At 46.4% G+C, this 22831-nt stretch overlaps 1 protein-coding gene across 5 annotated transcripts in view; it reads left to right on the top strand.

Annotated features, from left to right (window-relative positions):
- Positions 1-22831, top strand: part of HYDIN (HYDIN axonemal central pair apparatus protein) — a 310335-nt gene that overhangs the window by 211651 nt on the left and 75853 nt on the right. For all 5 annotated transcript variants that reach the window (XM_016164411.2, XM_036231381.1, XM_036231382.1 and 2 more), the window contains 12 exons: positions 1026-1150; positions 4694-4809; positions 5222-5358; positions 5588-5715; positions 5865-6056; positions 6392-6541; positions 8364-8603; positions 11518-11686; positions 14232-14396; positions 14867-15040; positions 16254-16424; positions 20438-20652. In XM_016164411.2, coding sequence (XP_016019897.2) covers positions 1026-1150; positions 4694-4809; positions 5222-5358; positions 5588-5715; positions 5865-6056; positions 6392-6541; positions 8364-8603; positions 11518-11686; positions 14232-14396; positions 14867-15040; positions 16254-16424; positions 20438-20652 — 1982 coding nt within the window. The remainder of the gene's footprint in view (positions 1-1025; positions 1151-4693; positions 4810-5221; positions 5359-5587; positions 5716-5864; positions 6057-6391; positions 6542-8363; positions 8604-11517; positions 11687-14231; positions 14397-14866; positions 15041-16253; positions 16425-20437; positions 20653-22831) is intronic.

Genomic DNA, 22831 nt, shown 5'->3' with positions numbered 1-22831 from the left:
TCCCAGAGCTCAGCCGAGCAAGCTCTTTTAGCCGTAGACTCTCTCTGGCTCTTTCTTGCAAGAAAAAGGTCAAGAGAATCTTCTCACTCTTATTTGTAAATCCCTCGTCAAGCTCTTTGAAATCCACATTTCCTAAACAGCTTCAGACTAAGCCCTCACACCTCAGCCGTTCCTCCTAGCCATTCCCCAGAGCCACTACTAACTCAACTGTTGATAATCATCTATTAAATGCTAATTGTCTGCTCCCTGACAATATGAACAGAAACATTAGTAAATCTAAGACTAACACACTCTGGCATCTAGAGTTCCAGCTAGACAGAAGCTAGTCCAAGTCCACGTCTAATTAATTGTCAGGAAGGAAAGCCTTTACCTTGCCTTTGAAAACTGGGCACCCAGCTGGCCTCTTCAGGCAGAAACACAGTTTGGCCATGCAGGGCTTTAAAAGAATTTAAATGTGAATACCCTGAGTTGGGTCTTCTGCTTTGCTTTCTGGTGAACTCGGGTATCTGAAATCTCTCCTCCAATTGCCCACCCTCTCCAATTCGGGGGATTGTAACTTATTTAGTTGTAATTAAAGCAACATGACCTCAAATGTTTTTTTTTGATAATTGAGATTTTTATAAACACAACAACTAGTGTAAAGAGTGACCATCCATCTGGGCTTGTCCTGTGTGAGGGGTTTCCCAGGTCAGCCAGTTGTCGGTGCTAGAACTGGGAAAGTGCCCGGTAATATGGGATCCACTTGGTCACCCTATGAGTGATTTAGGATGTTCCCACCATCAAGTTTTTGAGAATCAGCTGGTAGCTCACTAAAGCATAATCTCATTTAACAGTGAGATCTCCGATAGAAATTCGGCTCACTCACAAAATATCTCACCCTGTTAATCAGAGAAAACATGGCAGAGGAGATACCAAAAGTTCACTTCCTTTCCCACTTTATTTATCCTTAGCTGAGAGTCTGTGTTTACGGCATAATTCATATACTTCTAACCGTCCTGGCACCCTTTTCTTTCCAACCCCCACAGGAAATGAAAAGTATGAAACCTTCTTGAATCAGGCCAGAAAAAACCTAGAAAAAGAGTACAACAAATACAAAATGTTCCATCACGCAGAGACAACTGAGGAAATGCCTGAAGATGAGTCTTTTGAGGTAAGACTAGCCTCACTCTGCACAGAACGTGTGTGGCAGAAGGACAGTATGTCAAAGGCCCCGGGGCAAGGAGGACATGGTATTTCTGAGAAATAGAAAGATAAAGGTATAGCGAAAGCAAAGAAGGAGGGAGGTTAGGGAGCCAAGATGAGCCTGAAAAGGTAAATAGCCCTGGAGTGAACCTATTAAGGGTTTTGAACTTTATCCTGAGGCAACAGGAAGTCGCTAAGTGTTTCCACTGGGGTGTGGGTAATCTGATTTTGCATCTTAAAAAGATCCTTCTGGTTGTCTTGTGGAGCTCTGAGAAGACAGGGGCTTGCGGGAGATGAGAGCAGATAAGAGTAGATGTGGTGAGATCCGTTATTTAAAAAGCCGACCGAATAATTCCAAATGAGCGCTGGAGGTAGTGTAAACAAAGGTGATGTCCAAGGGAGCAGAGCGAATTGGGTGGAGTCAAGAAATATTTCAGAGATGGATCAGTCAGGGATTAGGGATTGGTTAGATATGAGGGGTAAGGAGGAGGCGACCTACTAGTGATTTGTTCAGATGACAAAGTAAGGAAGGTACGCTCAGGAAACTGAGGAGGAGAAGCAAGTTTAGAGCGAAAAAAAGGAGGAAGGGAGATGAGTTCAGATGGCGCGTTATCACACTTGAGATTTCTGTGCATCATCCAAGTGGAGATATCCGATAGGGAGTTAGAACCATTGCTATGGACCTGGAGAGAGAGAAGGGGGTGGAGAATGTGACTTTAGAATCATCAGATGGTCATTTAAATAACAGGAAAAGGTGCGCTTCCCTGGGAAGTGTATGGGATGATTAGGGAACAGGATATATTCAAAGTAGAGACCTTAGGTACCCAACAGCTAAGTGGGAGAGAGGATTGTTCTGGAACAATGGGTGTATGTGATGCCTCCAAGGTGGGAGCCAAGCCCAGAGGTGGTCTCTGAGGAAGGGAGGGACCCGGCTTCATAAAGGCTGCCCCTGCTATGGGATGTGAAGACAAAATCCCAAAATGTCCTCTCTCACCATTCCCCGGAATTCCTCTCCTAACAGTCTATTCCTGACTCCGAGGGCTGCTTTCTCTGTGTGCTCTTCTTTCAAAATGCAAATGGACGTGAAAATATTGTCCTAGGGAAGAATTATGCATGTGGCTAGAGAGCCACTAGACTGGTTAAGAGGAGGTTCTAAAATGGGGAAAAGGGGTGTCACTGGGGACACTGGGAGCCCCCAAAGGCCACCTGTGCTAATTTATTTTGCAGATACCAAAAGTGAACCTTAGCTCCATGGATAATCATAATAACAGCCACTATTTACTGAACTCTTAAACTCAGTCTGGGCCACACTATTGACCTGCATTATTATTTCATTAAATCCTCTCACAGTGGGGGGAGGGGGGGTACAGCGCAGTTGTCATCTTAACGTTACAGTTTTACAGAACTCATAGAAGTGAAGGGTATTTCCCAAGGCAAGCAAGCAGCAGGGCCGGGATTTGAATCCAGGCCTTCCAGCTCACACTGCGAGCTCGGCCTCCGCCCTCTGCTGCCAGACCCGCGCCCCCCGCCCCCAGACCCGCGCCCCCCGCCCCCGCTGTCCACGAGGGCAGCAGCGTGTCCCTGCCCCGGGCGGCTCCTCATCAGAGCCTCAGGACTGCGGTCTCTGGCGGTCCCTCCAGACCTGGGCGGGAGTTCTGAGAACGTGGTGGCGCGAGCAGAGTAAGCTAGCCCCCCCCCCCCCGCATGTGCCAGGGGCCGACCACGGTGGCTCAGGAGCCAAGCACAGGGTGGGCTTCGCTGTTCCAGACTCCAGGTGCCTGGCAAGGCCTGTGCGGGGCAAGCTCCGCTCCGTTTGCCGCCGCTCCCACCGCTCTGTTTCCTCATTAGGGGCCATTCACACACGAACTTTTCCTGCCCGGCCCTGGACCGCAGGCTGGACCTTCCGAACAGTATTTCTCAACTTTTTTTTTTTTTTACTGTCACCCCCCCCCCCGCAAGACATTTTTTTTTCTAATACCCCATTAAATACCTTTATTAAATGCAAAACATAATAAGAGTTTGATATTAAATTTTTTAATTTTATGTTTTGAAATAATTCACAGGAAGTTGCAAAAAAATGTTTTTTCCAATGGTAACAACTTACATAATTATAGTATAATACCAGAAGCAGGAAATGGACATTGGTACTCGCTACAGAGCTTATTCAGATTTCACCAATTTTATGTGCACCGAGGCGTGTGTGTGTGTGTGTGTTCCTTTAGAAGTTTTTCATATCTGTAGATTTGCATAACCACCACAATTAAGATACAGAATGGTTCCATCATCACAAGGATCCCTGTGCTTACTGGGGAAATAGAATTAAAAACAAAATCTCCTTCCAATCCAGAAAAATCTCCCCATAAAGGCAGAAGAGAAAGAAAACAATTTTATTATTAAATAATTTTTAAACCAGAATGTGATCCATGTCACAGACAGTCCACTAAGAGATTGCAAAGACAGAAAGAAATCTCAGCCTTTTATATAGCCAACCAGATGCAATCCATTACATACTTGTTCTCAAAGTAAACAGTAATCCTTAAGAACTATAACTGGTCCCCAAATTAGAGGACTTGACAATGCCACCTGTCATATATAGTTCATCTTATATTCCCATGGTAATTATGGTGACCATCTGAACTGTTCATCCAAAGGAAATTGGCTTCATCCAAAGGAACCCAGACATCTCATGTTTTTATGACAGAGCCCTCTGAAGTTAGGCACATACCCTTCCACAAAAACTAGGCGATAGGGCTCAATTGTGCTTGATGATTACATACAAGAGATGGTTCAGATCCTTGAGAAAGACACTCTGGATTGTAAAGCTCACCAGAGGCTTATTATATAACCTATAAAAAGATTTATATACATTTCAAAGAGACAGAGGAAGAACTTACCAGTTTTCTAAAGTAAATGCTCTAAGAAAAGGGAGTAAGAAGTCTCTTCCCTTGTTGTCAACTGGGAGAATCAAGCCTATTGTTTTCAATCTGTATTTACCCTTACATGCTACTCCTGTATAGCCTCATCCACCCCAAATCTCCCCATCCCTTGTCCCCGGCAACCATTAATCTATTCTTCATCTCTATACTTTAGTCATTTCAACAATGTTATATAAATTATACTGTGTGTAACCTTTTGAGATTGGCTTTATATAATGTTATATAAATTATACTGCGTGTAACCTTTGAGATTGGCTTTTTCATTCAGCATGATGCCCTTGAGACCCATCAATATCAATGGTTCATTTCTTTTTACTGCTGAGACTATTCATGGTATAGATGTACCAGTTTGCTTCCTCCACTCCACCCCCCATGAATATGTTAATACCACAAATAGATCGTTTATGTATTGTGGCCCCTTGGAGCAGCACAAACTATTGCTATAGCTAAGATTTTTTTGACCCTCCATGAACCGGTTTTCGCCCCGCTGGAGGTGGTATTGTCCACATTGAGAATGCATGTTCTAGAAGAATTTGCTCATTGGGTCTTCTCTCTTGCTCCAATTAAATGCTCAGCTCCAGATGGAAGTAGAGCGACTTATAGTTCAAAGCTATGCCTTAGAACATCAGAAAACAATCATCCCCAACCCCACAGATGACAGCAGCCATCGGAGTCGCCGCAGACTGGCCAAGTGAGTGCCCTCTGCGTCGTGTTTGTTTTAAAGTGTAGCAGAGCCAGCAGTGCTGCCCACCAGACGGTGGATCACCTCAGAATGCAATTCGCTTGCCTCTTGTAGCTGCCATCTGCTAGCATCCAGCCAACCAGGCAGGTCTCTGCCTGTTAGAGTCAGAAACCTCCGGCTTTGTCTATGAACAGCCCGGTTTCAGGTTCATAAGAGCACGTGCTAAATGTGTTTCGAGATAATGGCTGAAACAGCAGCGAGGATATCTTGGGGATGTGTCTTGTTCCTAGTCTCTATTTGGGGGGCCATTAGTTGTTCTCAGTTCTAGAATATAGTATGGTGGACAGGAGGCGGAAGGGAGCCTCACACTCTCTCACTTTCGGAAAAGTGACTGGTGAGGAGAGCTTCTCAACCGTTTCAGAATCCAGCTGCCAGAGTATATCCTGGACTTTGGCTACATCATCCTTGGTGACGTCCGAACCCACATCATCAAGATCACCAACACCAGTCACTTCCCGGTGTCCTTCCATGCAGAAAAGCGTGCCCTTCATGACACAGGTAACCAGACCGAGGATACCCTTCCCCGCTGCACCTTGTCCTTTCTGACAAAGCCATCTGCACCGTCCTTCTGGAGTAGGGTCTCTGCTTCTTCTGGGATCAGCCAAAAGAATTATTGGGCCATTCATCGGTTCTTTGCACGGCCATCCTGCCCCAGAGGGGCTCTGTCTAAAGCAACTCCTGTTTGCCGTCCACTTTCCCACAAAGAATTTGGTTTGTCTTGGCCCAGGCTTCAGTACTGAGCTAGATCGTGTAAAGCACCTGCCTTACTGTGAAACGGAAACATTTGAAGTGAGATTTGACCCACAAGGGACCAATCTTTGTGTCGGAAACAAAGAGGTCATTCTGCCCATCAAGGTAAGATGCACCGTGGGGCCCAGCTGACCCTCCCCAGCCTCCGCCTCTGCTCATCCATCACCCCGGGTCGGTCCAGCTACTATTTCAGAACCACAATTCTCCCTTCGACCCCATGCTCTGTGCTGACAGCAATTTAATGCACGCCCTAGGTGGTTGGAGGGCCAACAGTTCACATCTGTCTCCAAGCCAAGGTGACCATTCCCACTATGACACTGTCCTGTGAAAAAGTGGAGTTTGCCACAATCCAGTGTGGACAGTGCCTCGTAGAGACTGTGCAGCTTTCCAATCACCTCCAAGTCCCTTGCGAGTGGTTTGTCCACCACCATAAGCCATTTAACAAGGTGAGTGGGTTGTGGCCCATGGGTCCCCTTTTTTCCATCTCCATTTCAGCCAGATTCATAATTCTAGGTGTTCACTCTTGTCATTTCACTCTCCTACACAGAGATGTTCCATGACAACCATTGTCTCTTGAATAAAATCTAATTCCTTAGCCCAGCCCTAAAAGATTAATCAGGCCATGCTGGCTGGCTCATGCCTTATTCACCCGGGTATCCCTGGTGTCTGTACATTCCCTGAGGCCTGGGAGGTACTCAGTAAATGTAGGCTGAGTGAGTAGAGGCTGGAAACGGCCATTTTCCACAGATAATGATCAAATCGTCTAATATTTATTAACCAGCTGCAGAAACACATGCCAAAGTATTTAAGACGGAAACTACATGCTGAATTAAAGCCAAAGGCACGGATCTTTGAGATCCAGCCTACTTCTGGAGTCTTGGATCCTGGTGAGAGGTCCAATGTGCAAGTGAAATTCATGCCCAAAGAAGAGGTAAGCTTTAAAGAAACATGGTTTCATTCAGGCTTTCTGAATCTCTTTGAGCTTCACTCCACGTCCATGCTTGGTTAGCTCTCCAGGGCAGCTTTGAGTGACCCGTGCTCTTTATTCCGGTTATGACATCTCAAGTGCTTCTGGTTCTCGTAGGAGCTGTGTTGCCTGGCGGTTAAAAGCCCCTGGTCTGGAATCAGATTTATCTAACACATCGGCTTTTATCAGTAGACCCGGGTTGGTGGTCTTCTGCCTCTGCACTTGGAGGCCGCGTGGCTTAGAGCAAATTACTTAACTTCTCGACTTCAGTTTGCTCATAGATAAAATGAAAAAGAATAAGACCACAGGTAAAAAATCTCTTATAGCAATTCTGAAATCCGGTAAGCTCCAAAAATTGGAAAAAAATTTTCTTAGGTTTCAGACCCAAACTCATTTGGCAGAAAAACCTCATTTGAACGGACATGAGACAATTCAACCTTTCTTTATGCCGCTTAGTTTGGAGAGACGAACATTGCAACTGCGGAAATGTTAGTGGGTTTGATTACAGGGGACCTGCCCCAGTCCCTGCTAGGGATATTCGGTAACATAGGGTACATGCCCTGAGTTTACCTTTTGAAACATCTGAATGTGAAAGGGTCTGGCCTCCAGGGTTTCAGGTAGGACATTATCAACTGCAATATGTACCTCCAAGGGTCATTTTGAAGATTACATTAACTGGAATAAAATACACAGTATATGGCTCTATATGTATATTGTAAGTGTCTCAATAACTGTTAGCTATTATCATCAGCATTTTTTATAATAATAAGCACCTCCTGGTAAACATACTCCCTGGGCCTCATAAACATCTCTTGTGGACACCATCAGTACAAAGCTACTCCTGACAAAGAACACAGTAAAAAATTTAAAAACCTAGAACCAGAGAGGATCTCAAGAGGTTACACTGTAAAGACTTTTGCTTGAAGCTTAAGACATTTGGAAGATGTTTTTCTTAAAAAAAAAAAAAATCAATATGAGTTTTAGAATATCCGTGGTTAACTCCCATTTTCCTGGTAATGGCTTTGAGGAAATGCATAAGAATCTGAGAAAGAAGAAAAGTGAATAACTTCATATCTGATTCTAAAATAAAGTCCCCGTTTCTGTCATAAAAATCTCCCCAACCCTTTTAAAATAAAATAGAATTACTACTTCAGGTTCTTCACGAAATACGCCAGGAGACATTTTTGAAGGCAAACAGATTATTTGAGAAGTGTAGGGAATACCGTAGAAAAGTAGGTGATAAAGGAAAGTAAAGCAGCTAATAGGGTATGGAGTGAGCTACCTTGGAGACTGGAGCTTAATGCCACTGGAAACTGAGAAAATATACAAAATACGTATTTCAGGATTATCCCTCCCCAGGAGTGAGGGAGCAGGGGGTCTTTATTACAGTAACTCCTGAGAGTCATTGTCTGAAGGCTGCTCCCAGAAGATATTACTTCCCGGCCACCCTCTGCCCTGCTCTGCCCAAGGGTAGCAGCGCTCATGAAGTGAGAGCCCAGAAGTGCAGGACCAGAGTTACAGGTAGTAGCAACAGGACATCTGATACACCGGGGGTCTGAGGGATTTAAACATGGCACTCGAAGGCCTTCCGCAGGTAACGAAGCATGGGTACAGTGCCTGGGGTGCTAGATAATCCAGCATTAATACTGTAATAGAAATTGTTCTCATGCTATTTTATAAGAGAAGTGTTTTTTTTTTTATTTTAATCAAAATAGAATCGATTTCAGTTTTATGTGGCATGTAACAGAAAAAATTCAGATACTTGTTTCGTTTTCATGTTTTCCAGAAATTCTACAGTCAACCCCTGGCGTTTCAGATTGCCCAGAGTGCTCAGAAGCTCACGCTGCTGGCGCAGGGGCAAGGCTTAGAGCCACGCCTGGAATTCAGCCCTTCGGTTCTAGAGCTGGGGCCACTGCTGCCTTATGCACCTGGAGACGAGGCCGAGGTGGTGGTGAAGAATCCCTGTGACTTTCCCATCGAGTTTTACTCCTTAGAATTTGACCAGCAATATCTCATGGATGAGAAGGTGAGTAGAAGCCAAAACCAGCCCCCCGTTTCCCTGCCCATGCTGTGCCCTGCCATGCGCACCTGCTCTTCTCTCTGCAGGGGCATCTGCTTCCTGACCTTTACCCTTTCTTCCCCTTGCACCCTTCCTGGTCAATTTGAAGCTCACTTTGTAGCCTTTTCAGACCTACTTGACCCTGAGCAGAATTCATTGCTTCTTTGTGATCTCATTATACATTTTGAACAACCAATTGAAAAACCAATATATACTAATAGTTAAAATTTAAACAGTGAAGAATATTTGCAGAAATCATTATTTTGAAGTGAGTTTTTTACAGACAGCATATAATTGGGTCATTTTTTAAAATACATTCTGGCAGTCTGTCTTTAGTTGGTATATTTAGACCATTTACATTTAATGTAATCATGCTTAGGCCTAAATCTGCCTTTTTTTTTTTTTTTTTTTTCCGGATTGCATATTTTCCAATTGCTTCTCTGTGTTCATTTTTTTAACTTTATTTTTTTAGAGTTTTAGGTTCACAGTAAAATTAAGGGGAAGGTACAGAGATTTCCTAGGTACTCCCCGCCCCCACGCATTCATAGCCTCCCCCATTATCCACCTCCCCTCTAGAATGGTACATTTGTTAACAATAGATGAATATCGTAATTACCCAAAGTCCATAGTTTATCTTTGCTTCATTGTGTTACATTTGCTCTTTTGTCACAGATCAGTTGACTATATTTCGGTCTATTTCTGGGATCTCTATTCTGTTCCATTGATCAAGCCAGGTCCATTTTTTACTATCTCCACCTTGCTCTCTTACCTTGAGGCTGAGCTATGTGAACTATAGCTTTATCTAATACCCTTAGTACCTAGCTTTGAAACTGCCTCTTAGTTCCCTACTATGAACAATAATAAAATTAGCTGGTAATCTCTTCCCTCTCCTCACCACCCTCTAATTCAAAATGATATTCTTTTCCTTCCAGTTACGCCTACTAGGTAATCATTTCATGTACACTTCCTCCATGTTTTGCTTCTTGTATCATACATATAGTGTTATAGCTTACAATATTAAGATATCAGAACCCAATTTCCATCATTTGGTCTTAATTCTACACTTAAACATATTCAATGATTAACACCAGTCCCAGTTGTCTGAAGCTCATTCTCTAGTGGATTCCTCAGGAAGGAATCATGGGAACAATATTCTCTGCATGATTGTTTATCTGTGGGTTTTATTCCTAAAGATCAATTTGATCAGCTACAATCCCCTTGGCTCACATTTTCTGCATTTTACTATCTTAAACATATCACTTCATTTTTTTCTCGTAAGGTTTTGCTGTTCGTGAAGTTCGATACTTAGTTATCTATTACTTATTAGTTATCTGTCACTTAGCACCTTAAAACAAATATTGGTTATCTCATGTTTCCTGTGGGTGAGGAATTGGGGGATGGCTTAGCTCAGGTGACTCTGCTTCCTCAGAACTCTCCTCCAACTTGGCCTTTGAGTCTTCTATTTTCTTACTTCCAATGTTTATGCTCTGCCCAATTCGGATTCTGCATCCAGAAGTTTTTTTTGAAATGGGAATATGTCCCTCTGGACAAGAGTCTTTTCATTAGGTATTTATGAAATGCTCAGTGGCTAACGTTGGCACAGCATCCTCCATTGTGGAAAGTAGAATCTAAGACTCTGAGATTTGCATGTAGAAGGAGTATTAGGGAGCACTCTCAGGAACAACACATGCGAAGAATAAGGAAAGAAGAATTTGAAGAGAAAGAAGATGAACTGTATAATGAGTGCAGCGGAGACTTCGGCTGATCCCACAGGAAGCTCTGGAGCTGGGTTGGCTCTTCGGAGTTACTCAAATGAAGCAAATTGGCCAGGACTTTGTGACTCTGCATCAGTCAGTTTTTGGAATATTCCTTCCTTTCCCACTGAAAGCTCCATATACGAGTGGGTCTGTCCTGAGCTCTCTAAAATTCATCAGTCAATTCGTCTGTCCCAACATGAATACCACCCTGCCTGTAAGTCCCAATACCTGATAGGGCAGTCCTCGCTCTTTACTTCTCTTTACTAGTATTTTGACTATTCTTAGCTCTTTGTACTTCCATATATATCTTAGAATGAACTTATTAACAGTGGTTTTCAAACAACTAAAAATGGTGATCCCGGAGAAGGGTTACCTAACAAAACAGATTTTTCCATACCAGGTTTCCCTCCCAGCACCTGCCAGAAGCAATAAATTAGGTCATATAGGCAGTAATTGCTCTCTAAGATGTTATTTTATAGTATTTTATAAATATACAAATACACTAAGGTTGCCAGATTGAGTAGAAATAAAAACAGTTTGCCCAGTTAAATTTTAATTTCAGATAAGCAACACTGAACATATTCATACAAAAAATTATTCGTTGTTTAACTAAAATTCAGATTTAACTCAGTATCCCGTATTTCATCTGACAACCCTAACATGCATCTCTTCTCATCACCGCCCCCCGTCTCGCGCGCACATGGTACACGTTTTTCTTGTTTTTCCGTAGATCCTCCATTTATGAGACCACCACCTTACCTAGTATAATATTGCCGACCACAGTGTTTTATAAGGATGTGCCACTAAAAGTGAATAATGGAGTTCTGTACTTTCGTCAATGGGGGAAAAAGAGAAAGAAAAACAATATATGTTATTTTTTAAACAAGTAGAAAATTCCCTTCCACTTGTGAAATGCCCAGGCTCGAATGGGGCAAAATAAAGACCCTATATTCCCAGTTTCAGGGTTCAGCCTTATTTTTAGATACCCCCCTCCCCCAAAGGACCCTTGTATACAACCGGCCTCAGGCAGGAGCAGAGATGTTACGAGAAGTCGGGTGGCCCGCCGCGGGCTGTGGGGAGAAGCTTCCAGTGAGCCGACAGCAGTCCCCATTCTCCCTGAGCAGATCCTGCGAACACTGAAGGGCTATGACTCCTATAACACTCTGCTGCTGCCACCCCGCGTCCCCGGAGAGAAGCTGCCCCCAGAGCTGTACGAGTACTTTAAGGAGGTGAAGCGGTCCAAGGAGGAACAGATGAAGGTGAAATATCTGGAGATGCTGGCGCAGGAGAACGGTGAGGACTCAGCTCAGGCCCGGCTCCCGCCTCTGCCCCGGCGTCTTTGACTTGTCCCTGCTGGAGACCAGCCCGCCATTGAGCACCTGCCAATGGATGCCTTGTGCATTTTATTTCTAGTCCTTACAAAATAGGGCCTACGATCCCCATGGCATGGGTGTAGAGATGGGGACACGTTCTGCTCTTACCAGAATCTAGTGGGAAGTTAAGACTAAAACAGCTAATACAGATTCAGACCCCTTGCTGTACACCCAGCCCTGCGCCGAGGGCTCCACACGTGCAGATGAGAAGCGGAAGCGCTAAGAGGCCAGTTCTAAGTGGCAGAAGCAGGATGTAGTCCAGGTCCCTGTGACGCAGGAGCCCACGACAGCAACCCCTTCACAGCCTCCACATGTGCGCCGCCATAGCGCAAGGTGGTACGTCACGTACGGTAAAAATAGGGGCCCTAAAAGAGGTCAGGGTAGGGGTTCGCATGAGGAAGAGGCCGACCCTCCACAGTTCCAAACAGAGTTCCGAGCCCAGTCGTGAAGCTGGACTGTGCACTCACGATCTGGCCCTTTCCAGCCTAGCACCCCCAAGGTATCCTGCCGTCTGCCCAGGGGCCCCCTTGTGTGCACTTGAGCATCAACTTCCCTTGAGGACCAGTAGGATTCTGTGGCTTGTCGTGACACGTGCTTCTCCTTGCTTTTCCGTGCCCTCTTCCTGGAAACGTCCCCTCCCTGTTTTTCCTTGTTCTCTTCTTCTGCGTAACAGTCATCACAGCATAATTATTTTCCTCATACTTTTCTGCTCCCCTAGACCAGAAGCCCCCATAAAAGCAGTGGCCACACATTCCCGACCTGTAAACCCAGTGCATGGAACAACACCTGATATGTCGTGGTGCCCAAAAGAGTGTGCTGCAAGAGTGCCCGAGGGGATGGACTGCATGGAGTCCGTCACTCCTGCCCTTGGGTCGGCCTTGTGGTCTCTCAGGGAAGCTAGTCAGAGGACATCAGTTTGCCCTAAAAGGAGAAGATGAGAGAAGAAGGCTGCCTCTCTGCCCAACCTTCCGATCACGTTCCCTGAGCACTATTAGTCTGCTAGAACTGCCATCACAATCCCACAGAATGGATACCTTAACCAGCAGGACTTTATTTTCTCACAGTTCTGGAGGCTAGAAATCTAAGATCGAGATGTCTGCAGGGTTGTTTCCTTCGGGACCTCCCTCCATGGCTTGTAGACAGCTGTCTTCACGCTCTGTCCACACGGTCTTCCCTCTGTGTGTGCCCTAATCTCTTCTTAAAAAAATACACCAGTCATATTGGATTATGGTTGGATTAGGACACCCACACGACCTCATTTGAACTTAACTACTTCTTTAAAGGCCTTACCTTCAACCACAGTCACGCTTTGAGGTACTGGGAAGTGAGGACTTTAACGGGTGAATTTTGAGGGAGCCAATTAAGCCCATCACAAGCACCCTCTGTGTTCCAAGCACTGAGCTGAAGTGCCGAGGGGCGGGGGGAAGATCAATGAAACGAGCCCCTGCCTTTGAGAGCTCACAGTCGGGAAGAGGGTGGGGGAAAGACATTTTAACTCAGGACTGACTGGTGGCCTAGGGAGAGAGCTGTGAGAGGCCACGGTGTACAAAGGGCTTCATGAACTCAGAGAAGGGCCCTGTTGCTCTCATCCCCATTATTTCATTTCCTTCCTTACACATCACGGTTGTGGATTCATTTTTCCACTTGGCCCATTGAAAGGTGGTCTAGAGCCAGGGCCCGAGGGTCCAGGGAGAGCCCAGGAAGGCCAACGTTCTGCTTCTCACAGCGCTTCTCTGAGCACCTGCTCACTCTGCGCGCTCATGCCGTAGACCATCCTCCTCTGCTTCCCGCACCACGTCCGGGGCAGGCCCGCAGGCCCAGGTCGCATGGCTGCCTTCACGGGAGAGCTGCGACCCCTCCAGCTCAAATACAGGTTCTAAACAAAGAGGATGTCTTGGCCCTGAGGTAGAGGGGGATCAATTCATACAACCACAGCCCTACGCACCCACTGAAACCGTGGAACGGAGGCAGTGAAGCGAGTGCTGGGCAGACGAGAGGATGGATGTGCTAAACAAGGACAGGGAGAAATGTTCGCGGTAACCGAAGGGGAAAGTCGGGCTACAAACCGATACTTACGGTATGGTCCCAAGTTTGGTTTTGAAAAATTAAAAACGCGAGAGGTTGCTAGTTCTCCTGTGCCAGCATCAAAGTTAAGCTGCATTTCCTCTGCCGTCACTGTTTCTTTGTCTGTTTATGTCTCTCTTCGCAGATGAATTTTTATAATTTTTGCTCTCGTGACTTTTTCAAATTTCCTGGAGCAGTAATTTTGTTTTTATTCTCGTGTTAAAATGTAGAAATGCTCCGGGCAGAGAAACTCGCCGCAGTCCTTGTCTGTTTGGGTTGGATGGTCCAGGGTGATAATAAGCAGTTCAGTGACTCTCCTCTTGGTTTCTCTTTCCTGACCCCACCCCTTCGTCCCCCTCCCCATGCTCCCCCGTGTGTGTTCATCCTTCTCCGTCTCACAGAGGACGAAGACATGCCCCTGTCAGACCAGGGAAACTCCTCCAGCACGAAGAGGACCTCACTGAGCCAAGGGATCTCTGTCTCCGACCTGGGAGAGCGGCATGAGTCTAAGGTCAACCCAGACGAAGAGGAAGACGAGGAAAGCCTGGAAAAGATAATGTTTCAAAGTAACCAGGCATTTCAGTGTTTCGGTACCAGTCCTCTCTTAGCAGAAGTGGGAAGGCCGTTTAATGCCTTTTCACCTTCCTCCATGAAATGCATCCTCAGCGCCTTCTAGCGCAACCATGTTTTAATTCTACGATATGGATATGCCATCCTTTATTTAGCCACGTCCCTTAAGTTCGCAAACTCCGCTAGTTTCCAAAATTATTTTTCAGCAGTAGAGATTCCCAAAAATGGAATTAAGAGTCAAAGAGTATCTGTATTTGTGGTGGCCTAGTAGCCATGGGCAAATTATTGGCCAAAAAGGGCACACCACGGGGGGAGTGACGACTTCACAGCAGTTGCTGCGGATTATCATTTTCAAACGACAGTGTTTAAAAAATAAGCTCCCGTTTCCATCAGAACCCACGTAAATTCTGGGCGCGTCCTCATGCGCACGCATGTGCACCTGCGCACATTTGTTTTTAATTTACAGCTGACAAGATACAGAGCAATGACAGCCATTCTGCAGAAGAAGTCGGAGAAGTAGAGAACAACCCAGTGAGCAGGGTGATCGCCCGCTACCTGGGCATCGATATCTCTCCAGAAGGCCGCATGGCCAAGAACCGGAAAGGCATTGCCATCATCATCCACGGGACGCCCTTGTCAGGTACGCCACAGCTCTGCAGGGCCAACCCTTTGGGGTCTATGGTGAGTTTGCACTTGTGCTTCTAGAGGCAATAGAAGACTCCTTTGTTTGACATTTATTCCCCCCAAAGGATTATTCTCAAACTGTTAACTTGCCAGCCTCAGAGATACCGGGTTAGAGAAAGAGCAGAGGCAACTCATTTTTAATTAATACAGCTCTGAATTGTTTGAGCTTGTATTCTCTTAATAATTTAAAAACATAAGAACATTAGAGACAGATGAAGCTTTGCTCACTCGCCCACCACACACTGCCTGCTGTACACCTCAGTTCCTAACAGGCCACAGACTGGTACCAGTCCACACCCCGGGGGTTAGGGACCCCTGCTCTAGGGGAAAATCCATTTCCTTACATTTTCTAGCTTCTAGAAATGTTGCCTTCATTCCTTGGGTCATGACCCCTTCCTCCATTTTCAAATCCAGCATCGTAGCGTTTTCCAGTCTTTCTGTCTTTGCTTTTATCATGACATCACCTGTTCTGACTCTGACCCTCCTGTTTCTCTCTCTGTAAGGACCATGTGATTACACTGGGCCCAGCCAGGTAATTCAGGGTAATCTCCTATAGCAAGATCCTTAATCACCTGCAAAGTTCCTTTACCATATAAGGTAACATATTTACAAAATCCAGGGGATTAGGATGTGACATCTTTGGGGAAGCATTATTCAACCTAAAATAGGTACATCTGCATATCGAGCAACCCTATGTGAACTTTAATCTCTCTGGATGAGCGAATTATGGATCTTTTTTCTTTTCTCCTGTCTGTTATGTCTGAATTTTCTCTTTTCTTTTTAATAAGCAGGTATTTCAAAATGAGGGACATTGTTCTTAAAAACAAAAAAGTCTTTCTATCAGAATCAGAGACAGTAAGAGCTGCAAGATTTTTAAAGAGCATCTGACAGAATCACTTTTTAAACTGAGGAGAAACTCTGGGGAGGATGTGGGTCGTCACAGCACACAAGGCACATCAGTGTTAGAATTCGGAGCAGAATCCATGGGCATGACTCGGGGCTCGGGTCTTCCTTTTCTTCTCTGCCGCCACCTCTGGCCACACAAGAGACTTAGAGGCAGAGCCCTTGGAGAGATCACTTTACAGGGGCCTCTACTCTAGAAGCTTCTTCTGTCTAGGGAACTGAGCAAATGAAAGCCATGAAATTCAGCCCCCTGACCTATTTTATAGGCAAGTCAGCCACGGCAGTCAGCATGGCCAAGTACTACAATGCAGCCTGCTTGAACATCGACTCCGTCGTGCTGGAAGCCATCTCCGACGGCAGCAACATCTCAGGCCTGCGGGCCCGGGAGCTCTGCATCAGGGCTGCCATAGAGCAGTCCATGAAGGAAGAGGAGTCCGGTAAGAGCCGTTCACCCTGCGTTTTCATGGTCAAACGGCCAGCACCCCACTACTGTTCATGGGAGTCTTCTCTGTGTCCCCGACTGAGCTTTTCTCCCACAGCTCAGTTGAAGGCTGACTTATACCATGCTGCTGACTTAGGAGCCTGGAGGAGAATTTTCTTTGCCAAGCAGCTGCGGCTCCCCAGGCTGCCCAGTGCCGGCACTCACGCGGCCCTGCAGGGAAAAGGGCAACGAATAAGACGTGGGCCGCACCGTGGCTTTTATTTTGGAGGAAAAAGAAACGTTGGGCAGTTTCCACTGTATGGGAGGAGCTCATGTAGCGTCTTGTAGAGGAGGCAAGAGTGAAGAGGAAGATGAATGGGCCCGGGCAAGCTGACCTGGCGGCCAACTGCAAGGCCAGGGATTGAAGGAGTAGGAAGCGTTCAAGGTGGTCGCACCAAGACTGCTAGTTCAGAAGAGAGCGATGTCATTTCCCAAGACAGGAAACGTAGAAGGAGGAGAAAGTTTGCTGGCGAGGAAAATGAATTGAGTTTTTGAACCCCATAGTAGTTAGGCCTGGTGTGCCCCACCTCCCAGAAGTCAAGAATCCTGGCTCCATTAGGTCATCCAAGGACCCACAGGACAACAGCTGCTCAATGGGAAAATGCATTGAAGCAGAGTGCCTGCCGGAGCTAAACCATTTTTATACAAATGCTCATAGCAACATGATATCATTGCTAATAGTGCACCAGCTAGCTGATAAAACAGGCTGGGGCTTTCAGGCAAGTCCCCTCCCCTCAGGACCTCTGCATGGGATGCTTAGGAACATGGGAGGTTCTTTGCTTGGAAGATAAGAAAAATAGCTCTTAATTAGTATAGGGGAGAAAAAATAATTTTCCCTCTATCATTCCGAGTTCTCAGCTGAGACCCCTATAATAAAAACATTAACAAGAGAAAATCACAAGTTTACTAACATGTATACTTCATGAATGCGTGAGAGATGCTCAGAGAAAAATTAATAACTCGAAGAGGTGGCTTTAGAATTCAGGATTAAATATCATATTAATACAGAAAGGAGAGGAAGGAAGTAGTCTTCTTAGGGGAGAGCAAATGATTATTAGGAACAATGAATGAACCCTTAGAAAAATTGATGGACGATGAGCGTTTGTGATAATGTTTTTCTGGATGGAGTATCGACTTCTAGTCTCCTTTCCTAAGATAAGAGTCAATCTTCTCTGGTCGATGACACTCCCAGAAAGGGGATTTGTCACAGTTGAGTTCCTTTTCAGGCCTTTCTTTAGGCAGATAAGGGGAGTTCAGAGAAAGCCTCTCCATGCATTTTCTGTTTTTCAGGTGCTCAAAATAATCAGTATATCAAAGCAGCTCAAAATAATATATCAAAGCAGTGTGTTTTGAGGTGGCATGTTCTGGAACGCCTGTAGTCATATTTTGGGGTGGCATATTCTGCTATCCTTCAGTGGGAACTCTAAGCTGAATCGTAATTCTGGTTCTCTTAGTTTTTTGTTTCCTTTTCTGTCAAATATATTACATTCCACTGAGGTCTTTGGAGCTGTGTCAATGTCCTGTGACAAATCATGAATAGGAGCTCCCTGCCTGAGAATGTAACGTTAATCTAAAGACTTAGTTGGGGGAGTCTACCGCAATGAAGTGAGAGCTACAGCCTCTGGAGTAGAGGAAGTCAGCCCAGAAAGTTCCAGAAAGAGAGGAGTGGGCCGGGTCGGGCAGAACTCTACCTTGAGGAGCACTTTTATTTTAGGAGGAGGCGGAGGAGGAGAAGGCCAGGGAAGGCCCAGGAGGCAGCGTGGGGGTCAGAGTGTAGCGTGTCAGCAGAGCAGGGTGCAGGGAAGTGGGGAGAGCGCCCCGTCGGAGGGAGAGGGGCTAGAAGGCCTCGCACACTCTCCGGGGCCCGGACGCGGCCAGGCGCCCTGTCAGCTCGTGTAGCTCAGAGCCCTCATCGCTAGGTAACATACTATTTATTTTACTTGCTTATTTTATTATCTGTCTGCCACCACTAAGCTTCTGAGGGCAGAGATTTGTGTATGTTTTCATCACTAATGTATTCCCAGGATCTGGAACAGTGCCTGACATGTAGCAGACACAGTAAAGATTTATAAAAATGGCAATAAATGAATGTAATCGGAGATTGCTAAAAGTTCAAATAGAATGAGCCTTGAGAAGAGAGCCACTGCAGTTCACAGTTCAGAGGTCACTGGTGACTTTGGAGAAAACTCTTTCAATGGAGGGGTTAAGCCCAAACCCACATCTGCTGTTTGCTGTGGATCAGCAGGCTGTACTGACGAGAAAGCAATAAATCTAAACCTGTCCCACACAGTACCCACTGGCCACATAAAATGTAGCTAGTCCAAACCGAGATGTGTTGTAAGCGTATAGTACATGCCGGATTTTGAAGATATGGCATGAATAAGGACTATATGCATAAAGACTATGAATAAAGACTGTTATCTAACAGTAATAATTTTTATATATTTATATTTATATTATCAATTTTTATATATTTTATATATCGGGTTAAATAAAATACACCATTAAAATCAAATTTTACTCATTTAATCTAGGTGCTAGAAAATTTTAAATTACAGATGTGGGGCATATTATATGTCTATTGGGCAGGGGTGGGCTAGACCACTGTTTTGAGAAGTTGGGCAGTGAAGGAAAGAGAAGTAAAATGATCTCTTGAAGGAAATGAAAGGTCAAATGAAAACTCTCGTTAGTGTTGTATCAGAAAGAACCGACTTTTAAGATATGGGGGAGCAATGCCATGGGCAGGGCAAGGTGACAGGCACGAGGAGAACACAGAAGAGACCACCCAGCGATCAGCAGAGGTGGGGGCGGGCGGGGCAGAGAGGGGCTCGCAGTGAAGTGAGCAGTGAAGTGAGCAGGGACGTGGCCGCGGGGGGGGGCTGGAGCGGCCATTACCGAGGCAGAGCCAGGAGGAGCTGGGGGCGATAAGGCCTGGATGAGCATAGGACCACCCGGCTCTATAACTGGAGCAGAACTTTGGTACAACCGCTCCCCTGATGGCTTCAGGCTCTTTGCCCCGCCTCCTCCATCCTTCGAGGTGCAGTACGGAGTCTTTGTACCCAGGATCAGCTCCTGGGGAAGCCACGTGAAAACATAACGCAGAGTAATAAGCACAACTCTCCAGCTGTGCTTAAATGGTCAGCGAGGAGTGATGGGCCGTGACGGATCTGCCTGAGAGCTCGAGAAACACGGAAGCTGCCGAGCACACGGCCTTACCCCTGCATCTTAGATGCCAACAGCATCTTCTAGACCCCCATTCTCCTAAAGTGGCAGGTAGTTCATCCTCACAGAGTCGGTGCCCCAGAAGACACAGTAAGAAAGGATAAGCCACTGTGGTTGAGAGGCCAGGAGGTCATCAGAGAGGCCGAAGGCACTCTGGCAAGAGTTTTTCTGAACAGAAGTCATTGAAACCCTTATAAATGATGACCTCAACCACTGATTCTGAGAGGGAATTTCTCAGTGGGTGGGGGCGCTTAGAGGTGGTGATCTGACAGGAAGGGGGTGCAGAGGTGAAATGAAGGCATTAATATTGAAGCCACGTTTGCCAGCAGGCTCACTTCGTTCATTTTGTCGGCTCTGCTGCAGAAGCAGGGAATGCCCTACCCACGGGCGGCACCGCTGGCTAGAACCACCAGAGGTCCGGCACTACGTTTCCAGGGCAGGGCCGCAGTGCGCCCGCAGCTTCAGAAAGGATAGTCCTCTGGGCTGGAAGAGAGAGCAGGGGCAGCTTAACATAAGAGCTACTGGGAAGACAAGCAGTGAAGAGCCCTGGACTCCAAGCCAGGCCCCACCGAGCCATCCTTGTCCAGTCCTTGGCGGACGGAGCCTCTTCTCCCAGCCCATCAGCCAGCTGCAGGCAGGCATGGCTCTGTATTCCTCAAGAGAATCACACTAGGCTTCAGCGTACCCACTTTTATTTCCTTATTATCCTGAGGTGACTTTTAATATAAACCCACTCTCTCTGTATAGCCCAAGAAGTTGCCTCAAGTCAAAATACCGTGGGACAAATACGACTGAGCAGTGAGACCCTGGGCAAGTTAACCTCAGAATCCACCCTGGTGACCCCCGAAGTTAAACCTGCAAAGGCTCTGCGTGGGAGTTTGCTGCTCGCCAAAGGCAAGTCAGAGAGCCACGGCTCCGGGTCTCAGAAGCAGCATCACCAGCACTCATCCGAGACACCGCAGGTACAAACCAGGGCCCCCCGGGAGGGCTGGGACTCCTCCTCCGCCTCCTAGCATCCTGCAGCCAGGTCAACACGACTTCATCCCTGTGGGTGCGCTCTCCGGGCAGGCCGAGTGCTGTCCCTGCACCGCCACTCCGGACAGGAGACTCACCCAGCCCCGTTCAGCGAGTGCCTGGGGTGAGCGCTGGCAAAGTGCAGATAGATAAAGCAAAATCCCTGCACGTGAGGTGCACTAAGGACCTGATGAAGGAGATGGCCACACCTTCGAATATTTGCAATAAAATGTGGTTGGGGACAAATAGGTGCGTAAAAAGAATTAGGTCGAACAGCATGACATTGTCACTATTCAGCAGTTTGGGAACTCCATAGCAGCCATGTCTCATATGGCTCAACCTAATACTAAAGGAGAACCATTGGTATCCATCATGGGAGAGCTGCAGGGGAGTCCTGGAAAGGCATAAAGAAGTCAGAGAGTTTGAGCCATGTGCCAAAGGACCTCGAGAACAAGCTCAGCAGAATAGCAGGTGCTGAAGCCAGAGACGGTGGATGACACTGCGAGAGACAGGTGGGTGATGAGCTGTCGGTGCGAAAGCGGAGTCGAGTGCAGGCTTCCGGGACGTTTGCAAGAAAAGGAAAACAGAGTGTTTATTAGAGGAGCCAACCCACGGTCGAGAGAGTTCTTTCTCTGAAAGGATGTAGAGGCACGAGCAGGTCTATAAAGAGACGAGCTCCTTCAGAAGTATACGGTGATGATCTCCCCAAGGGGGAATGTGATTCTAGGACGGGACAGGAAGGGCAGGATTAAGCATCGTTAAACCCCTTTAACTAGGGGCCAGCTTCCTCTAGGGTCAGTAAAGGTGAAAACAGGAACTGCTACATTTCGGAGAAGCCAGGTGGAGGGCAGAGGTTGAAGAAGGTTTTGCTGAATGGCTCTGGGATGTGTGCAGGATGCAGAGTCTTTGCCAGAAGCGTTGGGGCTGTTGGGATGCAGAGCACTTTGAATAGAGGGACAAAGTGCTGATGTGTCCACTGTGAAGAACAGAACCAGAAATTGGTGGTGGACAAAAGAAAAGATAATTGAGAATGCCGATGGCCCAACAGAGACAGGAAGCCATAACTTCATCGTTGTAAGATTTCTCTAAATAGCTCCTGGCAGCCCTCATGCAGAGGCAGAGAGAGAAGTCCTTATCATTTCAGGGTCAGGGGGTGCTCAGAACAATGGGAAAGGGGGTTGAGGGTGGCATTGGTGTGGGAAGACCAGCTTAGGTAGAGAAGGAGTTAAGGAGGACTGTAGAATAGGGAAAACAGGAAGCACAGAAGCATCTGTGGGTCTCGTTACAGTCCGAAGGTGCTGTAGGGCACGTCAGAGAAGGTTGCCGGGGTGGAAGGAGTGGAGGTGGAGGTCCTTCCAGGAGAGGAGGCCTACGTGTTGGATGGGGCAGGTGAACGGAGGGTTAGACGAGGCACGTGGGTAATGGAGTAGTGGACGGGGCAAGTGGCTGGAATGGAAATGAAGGAAGTGTGTTGTTTGGATGGGGCGTCCCTCGAGGCTGAATTTATGCCGGATGATGTCTCCAGATCATCTCTTTAGTCATATGTTCTTCTAACATCTTGAAAACTGAAATCATCGATTCAATTTCTTTTGAGCATCATCCTCTTAACCCTTTTCCAAGATCTAATATGGTGTTCTTTACATAGATGTTTCTACATGAACTAAAACCCATGTATTTGTATTAAATAGTGTGTCATGGGGAACCATTTTCTTTGGTTTGGTTCTGACCATCTGAACAGTGAAGTGAGGCTTTTTAGAATATATCAAAGGCGGGAGAAAATCCCAATTCTGACTCCGAGAATCCCTTTCACTGAAGAGGGAACTTAAAACCTGTTTGAGATCACAGTAGAAATAGAGCTCACAGACCCCCTATGTGGCAGCCCGTGCTGCCCCATGTGATGGAACTCAGGGGTTCTGATCACCAGCCGCCCTGTCTGAGTGTTTTATTCAGAGATGCTTGGTCTTCCAAGCATGGACTTCTAAAGCATGAATGCTCCAGTGACTGGAATTTCAGTCACTCGTTGCAAACGGGAAGAGATGTGTACTATGTCACATAATGAAAGACATGACTTGTGGTGTAAGGTCATTTATTCATAAATCACCTTATTCCAGGAGAGCACCAGTTAGA

The sequence above is a fragment of the Rousettus aegyptiacus genome, unplaced genomic scaffold (genome assembly GCF_014176215.1).
Source record: "Rousettus aegyptiacus isolate mRouAeg1 unplaced genomic scaffold, mRouAeg1.p scaffold_m13_p_14, whole genome shotgun sequence".
Lineage (NCBI taxonomy): Eukaryota > Metazoa > Chordata > Mammalia > Chiroptera > Pteropodidae > Rousettus > Rousettus aegyptiacus.
This window is presented reverse-complemented; position numbering and strand designations above follow the sequence as displayed.